This window comes from Solanum lycopersicum, chromosome 6 (genome assembly GCF_036512215.1).
Source record: "Solanum lycopersicum chromosome 6, SLM_r2.1".
Classification (NCBI taxonomy): domain Eukaryota; kingdom Viridiplantae; phylum Streptophyta; class Magnoliopsida; order Solanales; family Solanaceae; genus Solanum; species Solanum lycopersicum.
In genome coordinates, this window is record NC_090805.1 from 46134811 (window position 1) to 46149006 (window position 14196).

General features: G+C 34.4%; 1 protein-coding gene and 1 pseudogene across 1 annotated transcript; one reads left to right on the forward strand and one right to left on the reverse strand.

Annotated features, from left to right (window-relative positions):
• Nucleotides 1–301: 301 nt before the first annotated feature.
• Nucleotides 302–4182, forward strand: LOC101256191 (protein NRT1/ PTR FAMILY 2.10-like; annotated as a pseudogene).
• Nucleotides 4183–4609: 427 nt separating this feature from the next.
• On the reverse strand, nucleotides 4610–11923 carry LHA2 (plasma membrane H+-ATPase). Its single transcript, NM_001247548.1, has 22 exons — nucleotides 11852–11923; nucleotides 11649–11723; nucleotides 11434–11553; nucleotides 10966–11064; nucleotides 10742–10879; nucleotides 10461–10595; nucleotides 10191–10370; nucleotides 9888–10094; nucleotides 9649–9768; nucleotides 9446–9565; nucleotides 9243–9365; nucleotides 9048–9152; nucleotides 8697–8841; nucleotides 7914–8078; nucleotides 7563–7801; nucleotides 7344–7376; nucleotides 7172–7253; nucleotides 6430–6590; nucleotides 5772–5957; nucleotides 5509–5691; nucleotides 5246–5424; nucleotides 4610–4986 (listed from the first exon to the last, which is right to left on the reverse strand). The coding sequence occupies exons 2-22, from the start codon at nucleotides 11700–11702 to the stop codon at nucleotides 4890–4892; spliced, it is 2871 nt and encodes a 956-aa protein (NP_001234477.1). The 5' UTR covers nucleotides 11703–11723; nucleotides 11852–11923; the 3' UTR covers nucleotides 4610–4889.
• Between the last annotated feature and the right edge of the window lie 2273 nt (nucleotides 11924–14196).

Genomic DNA, 14196 nt, shown 5'->3' on the forward strand with positions numbered 1-14196 from the left:
TGCTATATATCTAATTAAGTAATTCTCCCTTGCTTCTTTATTACTTTTATCGCTACTTCATGAAGTCTCTTCGAATGATTTGTGTTTGCTTAATACATGCGTATCAATTATTGTTGAAAGAAAAGAAAAAAAAGACAAGAATAATAACAAAAACTGAATAAATTATACACTTTTCATAATCTAATATTATTTCTTTTTAAATCCACTTTATTCTACTTTTGAACTATCTAAGCCATAATACTCATATTCTACTTCACATATGCATTAATATTTGGAATTTTCGATGTTATCCTTTTCATAGATGGATGGTTGTAAGCAAACAACTCATTTTCAACAGCATATTGGACTTATCTTTAGTGCATATAAGTTAAATTTCATTGGAATCAATAGAGATGCCCTTTGAATTTAAACGCAACAATTCCATAAAGCCCTATTAATTCCCCATATCAACATGTCCCAAAATCATTTTTCTAAATTCATCCACACACAGTGCATAGAAAAAATCATTATTCTTTTGTTTGTAAACAGTATCATGATCGCGAATCGAATAGGATTCTATTAATAACTGTACGTTTCCCTATTAGTACTCATATCTACTGGGGAAAAAAAAGCTAGTAGTAACAAAGAACCATAACATTACTAGCATCAATGGAGGAGATTGACAGAGAAGCAACTAAAAATGAAATAAACTACAGAGGAATCAGAGCCATGCCCTTTGTCATAGGTTTTTTTTATATATATACACTAAACTTGTATTAGTGAATAGTCTCATAATTTTTCCTTTTCTTGACACTATTTTACATATAGCCGAGTCTAACTTGTTATTGTATGCTAAAAACTGCAGGGAATGAGACATTTGAGAAGCTGGGAACAATTGGAAGCTCATCAAATCTGTTGGTTTATTTGACAAGTGTTTTCCATTTGAAGAGCATAACAGCTACTAATATTGTCAACATCTTCAATGGCACTTGCAACTTTGGCACCTTGCTTGGAGCTTTTCTTTCTGATACTTTGGTCGTTACAACATCCTTGGATTTGCCTCAGTGTCTTCCTTCTTGGTAACCAAACGCCAGAAAAATGACTTCCTCGGACAAAAATTGTCTAGAAATGATTCTAATTACCAGATCTCTTCTTTAACTTACAGGGAATGCTAGTTTTGACATTAACAGCAGCAGTCACAAAGCTTCATCCACCTGAATGTGGAAATCAAGAACCTGCACCAATATGTGTTGGTCCAACACCAGGACAAATGATATTTTTACTAGTAGGCTTTTGTTTGCTAGTAATTGGTGCTTCTGGCATAAGGCCATGTAACTTAGCATTTGGAGCTGATCAATTTGATCCCAAAACTGAATCAGGAAGAAGAGGAATCAGTAGTTTCTTCAATTGGTACTATTGTTAGGATATACTATTAACCATGCGTTTTGATATAGTATTAATATTGAACAATTGTTTATTTATTTATTCAATTCAATAAAGTGTTACATTAAATAGATCAATTGTCATATATGTGTCCTTAACTTATATAGTAGATGATTTGGTGTATAGAGTTTAAACTTATACACAGAAGATTAAATCATCAGTTCTTATAAGTTAAAATTTATAGTTCACAATCATAGATGGAAATTTGGACAAAATCATCAGAAAGATTGTAGCACGAGATTAAATGTAATTTATCTTGATTATGAGAATGGCATAGTTCTAACTTCTCGTGCTAGTGCATTTGGTATGTATTGAACGGGACCAAGCAGAGATAGTTGTTTTAGACTGACTGATAAAAACATATTCTCTAAACTATTAAATGTACTTATATTCTTAATCTTGATATAACGATTATGATCTGTATATATTATTTATCATTTAGATTTATTAAAAGATGAGATTCTGAGATGGGTCAATATGCCTGGTAAATTGGATGATAATAATATATATTGGTGAAATAATTAGTTAGTTGATGGAATCCATGTCTCAGTATAGAGATTGATGATACACCTTTTATGAGAAGCTTGTAAGTTTTCATGTGTAAACCCGGCTGGTAGATTTATGAATCTGGCACATGAAACAAGTTAAGTATTGCTCTAAAAGAATTTAATCATTGAATTAAATTCATCAGTAATTTAATTTATTGATTAGTATCAGTAATCTTAACATGGGGAATCAAATAAGTGTTTAGTGGTGAATTTCGAAATAAATAGAGGAGTTCAATTACGAATTTTTAGTGGAATGGTTTGTAATTTATTATGGTAAGAATAATTTAAATTAATTATTTAGAATTATTTCCATAATAGGAAGCCTCAGTAATAAATTCTATGGTCCCTCCCGTGCCCAATTTAACTAGAACTCAGAATCCTATTTTCTAGTAGAAGATGGAAAAGTAGCCTTCTCCTAAAAGAAAAAGAATTGGTTTTTCCTCTCCTCTTTGGACTAGGAAGACATCTCTATAAATAGGGATTTTTCTAACCTAGATTTGAAAGAGTATTCTATACAATACTTGCCCACCCAAGTATTGAGAGAGTTCAGTTGTTGATTGGGATCACTGTAGAAGACTATAGAACTGGAGTTGGATTTACTTCAAGATATCTGCACACGCTTCAAGAGGTAATCCTGAGTTAATTTTCAGCATACTTTGTATGTGATAACTATTTGTGATTGTTATTTATATTCATGCAAGATGTATGATTCTGAAATGCTTCCGCTGTATATGCTATTTTCCAACAACTATTTCACTCACACATTTGCTGTGATGGTCTCATTGACTGTCATTGTGTATGTTCAAACAAGTGTCAGTTGGTCATTGGGATTAGCAATCCTCACAATTATGAGGTTCCTTTCTTGTGCACTTTTCTTTGTGGGCACCAAAATTTATGTCAGGCTTGTGCCAAAAGGTAGCCCTTTATCAACTGTGGCACAGGTCTTAGTGGCTGCTATCAAGAAAAGGCACTTGCAGCTGCCAGAGCAACCATGTTACTCCCTATTCAACCATGTGCCTTCCAATTCCTTGACTTCTTTGCTTCCTTACACTGATCAGTTTAGGTAATTCCACTTGCCAGCATCAATGTTACAAGTTAATTTCGCGTAAACTGACCCTCAAAGTTAGATAAACTACTGACTAACTAAAAGGGCTCATGATTTCAGATTCTTGAGTAAAGCAGCAGTAAAAACACCAGAAGACCAAATAAACTCATCAGATGGATCAGCAGTCAATCCATGGAGGCTTTGTAGCATTCAACAAGTGGAAGAAGTGAAATGCTTACTAAGAGTGATCCCAATATGGGTAGCTGGAACTATCTATTATGTCTCTGTTGTTCAATCACAAAATTATGTTATCTTCCAAGCCTTACAAAGTGACAATCAACTAGGCCACAACAATTTCCAGCATCTTTCATAGGCATTTCCATGCTCAGCATAACCATCTGGTTACCAATATATGACCGTGTTTTACTTCCATGGCTTCGGAAATTCACAGGAAAAGAAGATGGAATCAGCCTTCTCCAGAAAATGGGAATTGGAATATTTCTATCGATCGTAACAATGTTCATATCAGGGATTGTTGAAGACAGGAGAAGAACCCTAACTATGACTAGGCCAATGCTACAAATGACTCAGGGGAAAGGTGCTATTTCATCTATGTCAGGACTATGGCTAATACCTCAGATGGCATTATCAGGTGAGCATTTGCAAATCAATGTTTCTTTTACAATTTTTGCTCATCTTTTCAACTTTGACTTGAAATAGAGAATTTGTCCATCAATGGTGCATGTGTCCATGTACAATCCAACACTCCATGCACCAGTGGACAGTCGGAGGCATTTATATTTCACAGAAAAGGTGAAATTCTTAGACTTATGAAAGATGAACTATGAATGCATTTGCCATAGATGTTTCATTAATCAAGTACAAAAAATAACAGTGTTTCACTCAAGCTCCACTTCTACATACTATCTTTCAACCTTAACGTACTTCAAATACTCATAACTGAAAACAGGTCTTTCCAAGGCATTTACATTAATCAGCGAGAATGAGTTCTTCTACAAACAATGCCCTGAAACCATGAGGAGCATCGCTGCATCTTTCTTCTTTGTTGGATTGGCAGGGTCAAGTTATTTGAGCAGTATCATAAAAAGTCACTCAACTATTATGTATAACAAACAACTAAACCGAATTTTCCCAAGTGTCACATAAAGATATTACATACTTTCTTTCTCAAATTAATTTTGTTCCCTTAACTCTTTATTTTTGCATCCCTACATTGATGAATCAAAATGTAAGCTTCTGGTGGGAATTTATGAAAGATCAATTGGTGGCTAAAACATCACCATATTTTGAGATATTTCTTGTAGGCATAGTTCTAATAGCATGTTAGCCCAAATATAATACAACGCTTTACCCTCAAAGTGGAACTTCCCAGCACCAATCTAATTTACTCAAGCCCTTAAATGGGTAGTGATGGGAAACCAAAAAAAATGAACTAATCCATTCAACAGCAGGTTAAAGAAATTCCCTCAAATATATTGAGAAGACACCATCACACACCAAAGCAAAAAAGCCAAACTTCTTTAATCAATGAATAGAGAGAAGCAGTACAAAAACCAGATGCTGCTAAACCATGAAATAAAAACTCTTGAGAATATAGATAATGAATGCTGTTATAGCTTAATATTCATTCTTGGTCAATTGTAATATATATAATGTAGTCAAGACATGAAAGCAGGAAAAGATGAACCAAGAATTCAAAGCAAAAAAATGTATAAAATATATAAGGCACTTTTAAACGCTGAAGATGTTACTACTATGAACTTGTCGCTCCAGAGGTAACTCACACACTCATTATGTCTTCATTCTATCACCCACTCACCAGTTAAGTAGCACTAGTCATACTTGCTCCCACATCAAACAGTGTATGACTGCTGAATTGTCTCTATGTCAAGACCCTTCAACTTCACCACTGATTCCACGTGACCTTTAAGTGTGTGCAGCTCACGTTGCCTGCAATGAAAAATGTAGTGTTCAATTTCCAAGAAGTCACGAAAAATCAACATGTGTTTAGCTGAAGAAAGCTTAGTAAAGATAAAGTGAAGCAAGCAATGGATATGGGATGTTGTAGCATGGCCATATGAGTAAAGGGAGAAGAATGAAATGCCCACAAATACAAGTTCAACTTCACACCCAACTAGAAACATAAGCAGAAACTACTGTACTTCTGTTGTCAAAAAAAATAAAAAAAATTCAAAATGACAATCTTTACCTAGCGATTTCAGCTCTCCTCTTTGCTTCCTCAGCTAACTGATTAAGCTCATTGAAATTGGTAGCTTCACTAAACAATTTGGTGTCAGGAACTTGCAGCCCATGAAGGGTCCTCTGTGCGTGGGCCCATTGAAGCTCACGTTGTTCTTTTCCGAAATCCTTCTTCCTGGTGAAAGCAATCTGTAATACAAAGAAACCCGTCACATACCGTTAGCATGAGAATGAATATATATCATATATGTATATCTCTACTGTATCACATACCCTTTGCTCAAGAACAAGATCCCAGGCCCTTCCACTGAGAGCATATCTGATTAAGAACTTGATGATATCAAGCGGGAAGTAGAATACTAAATTGTAGAGCCAGATCACTCCTGCCCAACCCCAGCCAATTCCTTCGATTGCAGCAAAGCTCCAACTTGCATAAACAGCAATCAAGGTGGCAACCTGTTTAAAATTAGCAACCAAACATTATAGATTGATCAAGTTGTGGAAAGTTTGCCAGAATGAATGAGCAAATGGCTTACCAGTTGAGCAATCAGAAAAGCAACCACAAGCAACAAACCAGGACGCTCAACAAACGACCAACTTCGAGATCTTGTGACAAATATCAGGGCCTGACTGATAGTGCTCACTTGAAGGTAAATTGCTGATGCAAGTTTCCTGAAGTCATCAGTTGCTGTCCTCTGAAGTGTTGATACCCCAAATACACGCTGGACAATCACCAAACTGAGTGAGATTACAAACTAAGAACAGTTCATAATTAACGCCAGTTCAACTTTCAACAATCCAAGCAGCAAAGTCAACAGATCATTTAGTTTAATATACAGTTAGTTATCATAACAACACTATTAACAAAGTTCTGCTGCACAGGTAAGATGAAAGTCCTCCATAGTTTTTCACAGATAAAAGATGACCAGTCTGTGCGGCCAAACACTCTTTCATTAGTTCTTATTATATAATACATAACCAGTCTGTGCGGCCAAACATTCTTTCATTAGTTCTTATTATATAATACATAACCAGTCTGTGCGGCTAAACATTCCTTCATTAGTTCTTATTACATAATACATAACAGCTACATCTCAAACTACCTGCATCTTTTTTGTGAATATTGTGTCTGTTCATTGTCATGTCAAAACTGAACAAATTTATTGATATTATACAGGAAACTCATATGCTCACCGGGAAGAAATCTGTCTCATATGCTGCCCAAAAGAAAATGACTGTCATCATTGCCAAGTAGCCACCAAGAACAACCCCAGTAGTGAAAATCTCAGCCAGCTTCCAACTATCAGGCAGAGGAGATGGTTTGACCCTATCCTTTGATATTGTCATAATGGTACCTGAGATCATAACATTAGAAGTGAGACGTAGAAAAGACACTAGAACGGCAAGAGAACTAACTAAACACTGCAGTGGCAGATCATACTAAACTTTATAGAAGAGCTTTTGATGAAATGAAAAATGATTTTGTACATGTGAGGAGTAGCCTCTTATTTCTATTTCTCTTTGGTGCATCCATGGGGTTCCGATTTGAATTAAAGATTGGATGTCTTTTGTAGAATATCATTTTTTCTTTAATAGGTTTTTTACTTTTCTTATACCACATGAGTAGGTGTTATTCCCAACATAATAAATTACTATGAACCGGATGGGGGAATAATTAATTGGAAAAATATCACATGTTAGTATGTTTACTTTAGGTCCTATACTCTCTATGATCTTTTATTCATGTCAGAGATTTATAAGCCATCAGAAAATATAGAGAACTTCTAGCCCTTTTTAATTTTAATTTTGTATAATACAAGCATGTTTCATTTCAATACCCTCAAATTTCATCTTACAGAAAAATTAGTGGTTTATTAAAATGACGGAATGTTGAAACTAAACATCGTCTATGTTACTATTGGTGAAAAGGACCAACCGTCATTGAGGATTGCAATGATAAGCACCATGAAAGGTGGAAAGTCAAACTTCCAGATAAGGGCCAGAAGCATAAAACCAAGCTGTAACAAAAATAGAAGAAGAATGTCAAAATATCATTTAAGAATCATAAAATTAAAGAGAAAAGAAGAAGCAGCAGCCAAAAAACATACCACAATACGGATTGTGATGGAAACAGCATATATCTGCCGATGAAAAAAAAAAGACAGATAAATTATCAATATTGTGCATCAGAGACAGATTGTAAGTGCATTAAGCTCATTCAGGAATACACTACCCTCAAAATAACAGCTGCTATGATATACCAAAAATGTAGGATGTATAAGGATTTAAATATACGCCTCTAGTAACCCAACAAGAAAAATATATACCGTATAGTTTTTCATCCTTTGAAAGATTGCTCGACTAGTCAGAACAGCACTAATGATGACACTGAGACCAGGTTCAGTAAGAACAATGTCAGAAGCACTACGAGCAGCATCAGTGGCATCATCAACAGCTATCCCAATATCAGCCTTCTTTAAAGCAGGAGCGTCATTGACTCCATCTCCAGTCATTCCACAGATATGCTTCCTAGCTTGCAAGCGTTTTACAATCTCATATTTGTGCTCTAAGGCAATGAGCAAGACAAGGTATCAGTAAAGACGAACATTCCGATAAACAAATACCCTATTGAATACCCAAAAGTAGAGAAGTAAAAGAATTTTCTGAGAGGGATATACCAGGGAATACTCCAGCAAAACCATCAGCCTTTTCTATCAGTTCATCAATTGGTAAAGAAGCAATTGATTCATCCTTAGTCTGCCCCAACAGAGCAGATGAAGGATACATGTTGGTTCCCATTCCCAGACGACGCCCTGTTTCTTTTCCTATAGCCAGTTGATCCCCTGCCAAAAGAACAGACATCAAGAAATTTAAGCAGGCACATAAACATGTCGAACTTTGATGTAGCAAAAGACGCAGTACCAGTAAGATGATACATGTCCAAATTACATCTGAGCTTTTTACATCAAAAAGCAATATCTTGGTAAAACACAAGTTGACAAACACAAAGTAATAGTATTTAAAATTCAATTGTGAAAGCCTGAAATCCTTATCAACACAATAAATGAAAATGCCAAGCGACGGGCAGAGACATCACTTTAAGTCAATAAGACCAGGCGGTGCCTCTAAAATGAGACATAACCCAGTACCACTATAATATTGTCCTCACCAAAAATCAAAAACAAAAAGGCACAGTCCCAATATCGGAACGAATCAAAAGTAGTCTTTGATGCAACAGCCAACAAGCTCAGTGTACAAAGAATTACTAGCAGACTGCATTACCATCTCAAGTTGGTGATAATTTTGGAAACCTCTACTCACTGGATACATTTTTCCTTTCTCTCTTCCTTTTATTAAGGGGTTGGGTAGCCATTACTACCAAGTTGCCAATATAGCATGCAGTCTATTTGCCAACAATTTTTCAATATATTGATCATAAAAAATGAAAAAATTAGAAATACCTGTGATCATTTTAACATTCACTCCAAGATTCAAAGCCCTCCTTATAGTCTCAGCACTGTCGTGTCTTGGAGGATCAAACAAAGGCAGGAGACCAATGAATTGCCATGGTCCTCCGGAACTCTCCTTCCTTCCCTCTGGAACTTCCTGCATGGGAAGTTAGGGTATATGTGATTAAGCGAAATAAAGCTCTATTTTTTCGACACAATGATAGAACTTGGAGACAGAGATAATTAATCCCTCCTCTCCACTATAATAGTATAGGTTATATGCTTAAGCTGCAAGATAATTGATTCTTTCAATTTATATATGACATGATGAGTTCCACAGATGATAAAAGGAAAGCAAAATACCTGGTAGGCCACACCAAGTGAGCGCAAACCCCTCTCAGCAAACTTATCAATCACCGCATGAACTCTACGTTCTATGTCTGACTTGTTGTGTGCAAGATTTAGGATCTAATCCAAATTGCAGTGATTGGTTAGAAAATGCAATCACGGAAAGTAAAAGCAAGCAAAGAAGGACTACTTAGATGATCACAGTCATACCTGCTCTGGTGCCCCTTTGCTGACCCTGTGCATTTTTCCTTCACCATCAAGATAAGTAAGCGCTGTACGCTTGTCAGTTGGATTGAAAGGAAGAAAGTGTATTTCACGAATGCCAGCACGAGCCTGCATTAATGGCAGCATTAGAACAGTTCTCTAGCTAAAATGGATACACCAATCACACAGTCATGCAATTCTAAAGTTACCTCCTTCGGGTCAGACAACATCCCAACAATAGCAGTGTCAATGGCATCCTGGTTCTCTGTACGAGACGCTCGAGCTGCCATCAGAACGACAGTATCTGCGTCAACACCTTTGGCAAAAACCTGATAATTTAGCAGGAACAAACAAGAAAATCAGAATCGGTGTGGAATAAGGAATAAACACAAGACTGAACTCTTATTCTCACCTCAACAAGGTTTTTGTCAACAGTAAGCTTGTTTAGTGTAAGGGTCCCTGTCTTGTCACTACAAAGCACGTCCATACCAGCCATCTCCTCAATAGCTGTCATTCTTTTCGTAATAGCACCCTGAATAGTTAAAATGATGAAATATGCAATCGCTTATCAGAACTGTTGAACTACAATAACTCACGATTGAAGACATGCTGAAACACCACATCCTAAGATCAAGATGCTAACTAACAAACCTGTTGAGCGAGCCGATGAGATCCAATTGCCATCGTGACTGAAAGAACCGTTGGCATGGCAATTGGAATTCCACCAATGAGAAGGACAAGAAGATTGTCAATCCCAGGGCGATATTTGCGGTGTTGGATAGGGTACATCACAATGATCTCTATTATCATCCCCACTGCAATAGAACAGATGCAGAAGTTTCCAATAGCAGTCAAAACCTGATAGAGACATCAACAACATTGAATGTGAGATTTAAAAGAATGAGATTATCAACTAATATTCAAAACAAATAAGACAATACAAGTTCAACTTGCCTTTTGGAAGTGTCCCACTTGATTTGTACTGTCAACAAGGTGTGCAGCCTTCCCAAAAAAGGTATGAACCCCAGTGGCGATGACGACAGCTTCTATCTCTCCCTGCTTACAGGTAGAACCAGAGTAGACACCATCTCCAGGACCTTTAGTTACAGGAAGAGATTCACCAGTCAAAGCAGACTGCAAGTAATAGATAATATCAGTGCCACAGTTAAACAAAATATTGAATGCAGTGAGCAACCACTTATTAAATCGTAAAAACTTAATCACCTGGTCAATTTTCAGGGGATCACCTTCAAGAAGACGAGCATCTGCAGGAATAATATCTCCCAGTTTAATACTGATAATGTCCCCAGGAACAAGAACAGCAGCATCTTCTTCATTCCATTTTCCATCTCGAAGAACCTGCATATATCACAAGAGCAAACAATTAAGACAACTTTCCATTAGTTTCTCAACCTCATACTTCCCATCAAAATTATGAAAGTTAACAACTTTCACATGCTGTCTAATAGCAATTGAATAACAATGATGGTTGGTGAATCTAGAACCTTGGCTTTAGGAGCGAGACGAGCCATGAGAGCAGCTGCTGCATTGCCAGCATTATTCTCCTCAATAAAACTAATTGTTGAGTTAATCACTAGCAAGGTAATAATACCCACAAAATCTTGCCAATCCGGAGGCTTTCCCTACAAAATTCGACATATATTCAATTTAAGTCAAAAGAACCAGCATATTGTCCAATATAAAGGTAAATCAGCTTGTTAGCACTTACTCCTCCATTTGCAAGAGCAATTGCCATAATAGCAGCAGCTTCCATAACCCATGAGAGGGGGTTCCACATAAACCCCAGAAATTTCAAGAATTTGCTCTCCTATAACACAGCAAACAATAACACTCAACAATGATAACAGTTCACTTTTAACTTTCACGTCAAAAACTTAAGCATCAAATTCTCCATCAATTCAGCTTAGTTCAACTAAAGACATCTAATTTTCAGCTAAAAAGAGTCCATTCAAAGTCCAAACAAGACAGACAAGATATCCAAAGAAAACAAAAGGAGAAAAGAGGAAACATTTCAGCAACAAAAAAAAAAGAAAACTAACCCATCAAAGTACCAAATCAAAAAAGGAAGAGAATATACAGAGATTCAGTTCAAAGTGGACCAGCAAGGGAATCAAAAAAACAAGAAAAGGAACAATTCTACAAAAAGGAAAAAAAAAAAGAGTAATCATCACCACACCTTCTTCTCCTCTAGTTTGTTGTACCCAAAAATTGCCAACCTTTCTTGGGCAGCTGTACCAGTAAGACCCTCTTTGGTACATCTCAAATTTTCAAAAACTTCTTCAATGGGTATATTCTCCTGCAATTACAACACCAACAAAAAAAGGAAACAAACCCATTAAAACCAACGAAATATAAGTTCAAAAATTTGATCTTTTTAGTCAGATCCATTACCAAATCCACAGTCTCCTTTAATACAGCATCTAACACCTCAGGTTTCTCCCCCATCTTGCTCAATTTCCTCTCTTCCTATTTCAAGATTCAACACAATTTTATTATATTATATCAATAAGTTACTAAAAAATCACCCATTAAAGAAAAAAACAAGATAACTGAGCTGAGTTAAAAGAGTATGAAGAGAAGCAACAACTGCCCACCAAAGAAAGATAGGATTTTTCTCGGGTCCAGAAATAAGATTGGTAAATCGCCCACCAAATCCAAAACAGAGTGTGGAAGACTACTATATAACAGGCTGCTACCCTGTTATGTTATTACTCTTACTCTCCCCGTTTCAAAATATTTGTCATAATTTTTTCTTCAAAAAAACTAAATAATTCTACTTATAACCAATATTATTACAGTTTATTTTTTCCGAAAGTCAAATTATATAATCTTGACCAATGCTATCATAATTTTCACTTTAACTATTTTTGACCGATGTTATTATTATTTTCGAGAGTCAAATCATGACGAGTACTATCACAATTTCCATTTTAAGTTTGAAAGTTAAATCATACAAATTTGACCGGTATTCTTAAGATATGATTTTTGGTGATTATTGTCCTAATTTTATATTTTGAATTCGAAAGTTAAATGATATATTGATCAATATATAATTTTTTTCATTATATTGATATGATAAAATTGTAACTATAATATTTTTGTATAAATTTTTGTTAAAAAACATTTTCCTTTCTTTTTAAAATTTATTTGTATTTAGTTTTAACTTTAATTGCATTATTTTCTTTCACTAAAATAAACTTCGCTTTGTTTTACTTTTTCTACTAAAAGAAGTAACACAGTTTTTTTTGTCTATATAAAGAGATTCTGTTGTCTCAGTTAGTGAGTGACCATTAGGAGTAACATAAAATAATTAAGTCACAAATTTCGTTTAAAACATTTATAATTAATTATATAATATAATATTTCGATAAAAAATATTTTAACCGATGACAATTGGTGTAATAATAACAAGGGGTGTGCCTGCACATGCTCATGTCCCCCCCACCCACACAAACAAGTACCATACTTCTTTTAGTAGTCTTTTTTTTTTTAATTTGATTTAATTAAAATTTTGTGATTTTATTTGTGAATAAGAAGAAAGACAAATAAATATCTTCTTGTTTACAAAAATAAAATATTTTCTTTTTTAAAAAATAAAAAGACAGTCAACTTTCCTAATGCACGTTACTTAGTTGTACTACACAAACTTCTTTGACGTATAGCTGGTCACAGTCTATTTTGATCCAGATTATAATATTTTTTTTAAAAAAAATAATCAAAAAAGGTAATTAAAATAATAATACTAATAGTATTATTTATTGGATTTTTTCAACATTATGTTATTTTTTTATTATTTTGTTGTGGACTGATATATTTGCATATAATAAAATAAATACTTTAAGCCTGCAAGTTGACACATTCCTTCAACCAGTAAGACCACCTAGCCAGTTTACTTTCACCTCTCTAAGCAATTTATATTTATTTATTTTATTCGGTATTTAAAATTCATCCGAATTAGATTTACATTTATATTAGAAAAGTTTCATATTAAAAATAAAATGTTTTATGACAAAACTGACTATGTACTCGAGACCTTCAAACTCGAGATCTTTAATCAAAGATAAAGGGAAAATGCATAACTATCTCCTCATTCTATGTCGAAAATTCTAGAGACACACTTATACGATACTAATGTCCTATTATCCCTCTGAACTTAATTTATAAATAATTTTCTAGTCCTTTTGGGTCTACATGACACTAGCTTGAAAAAAATGTCAACACACGTTGGGCTTACAAAATAGTGTCATATAGGTCAAAAAGGGTTAGAAAATTATTTATAAAATAAATTCAGGGGTAATAAGACCTTAATATGGTATAAGTGTGTCTCCGAGATTTCGGACATAGATTTAGGAGGTATTTATGCATTTTTCCCAAATATAAAAGAAGTACTTATGATCACTCTATGACAACTATTTAAGAAATTTTATTGTTGTTAGACGGCCAAAGAATTATATATTATTCTTAATTATTATTTTTTGCAAAGAAATAATAGTTTATTTCATCAATTGAATTAATGATGTAATCATTTTTTATACTGACAAATTCAGGTAAATAATAACAATATAATCCAATTTCAACTATGCTCTAATTCTTATGCATACAAACTTTGTGTTTGTTAAGCCGGACAAAGAATTAATTACGAATCCTATTTTAGACTATGCTTTTAAATGTTTTTGTTTTTTCGTAAAATTTATACATAATTAAACGTAATTCGTAATTTCTTGAAATATACATGAACATAAAGTTGGTATATAGCTAATTTTTTGGAAAAAAAAATTGCTTGTTTAGTCATGTTCATGTACCCACGTTTGAGATCAATAATTGAAATACAAATCCAATGATCTTGGCCACTAAACATAATTATAATTTTGACAAAGTCACATGGGATTGAATAATCCTAAATTAATAAAATTGAAGGCATCAAAATATAAGCTAATAA

Excerpts from the sequence above, each read along its gene's own strand:
- LHA2 (NM_001247548.1), bottom strand. The coding sequence starts at position 11,702 with ATGGGGGAGAAACCTGAGGTGTTAGATGCTGTATTAAAGGAGACTGTG. Across the intron at positions 7,254-7,343 it reads CCATCACAATCCGTATTGTG|CTTGGTTTTATGCTTCTGGC; the intron begins GTATGTTTTTTG and ends TTTTTGTTACAG. Across the intron at positions 5,692-5,771 it reads CTTTTCTGATTGCTCAACTG|GTTGCCACCTTGATTGCTGT; the intron begins GTAAGCCATTTG and ends AATTTTAAACAG.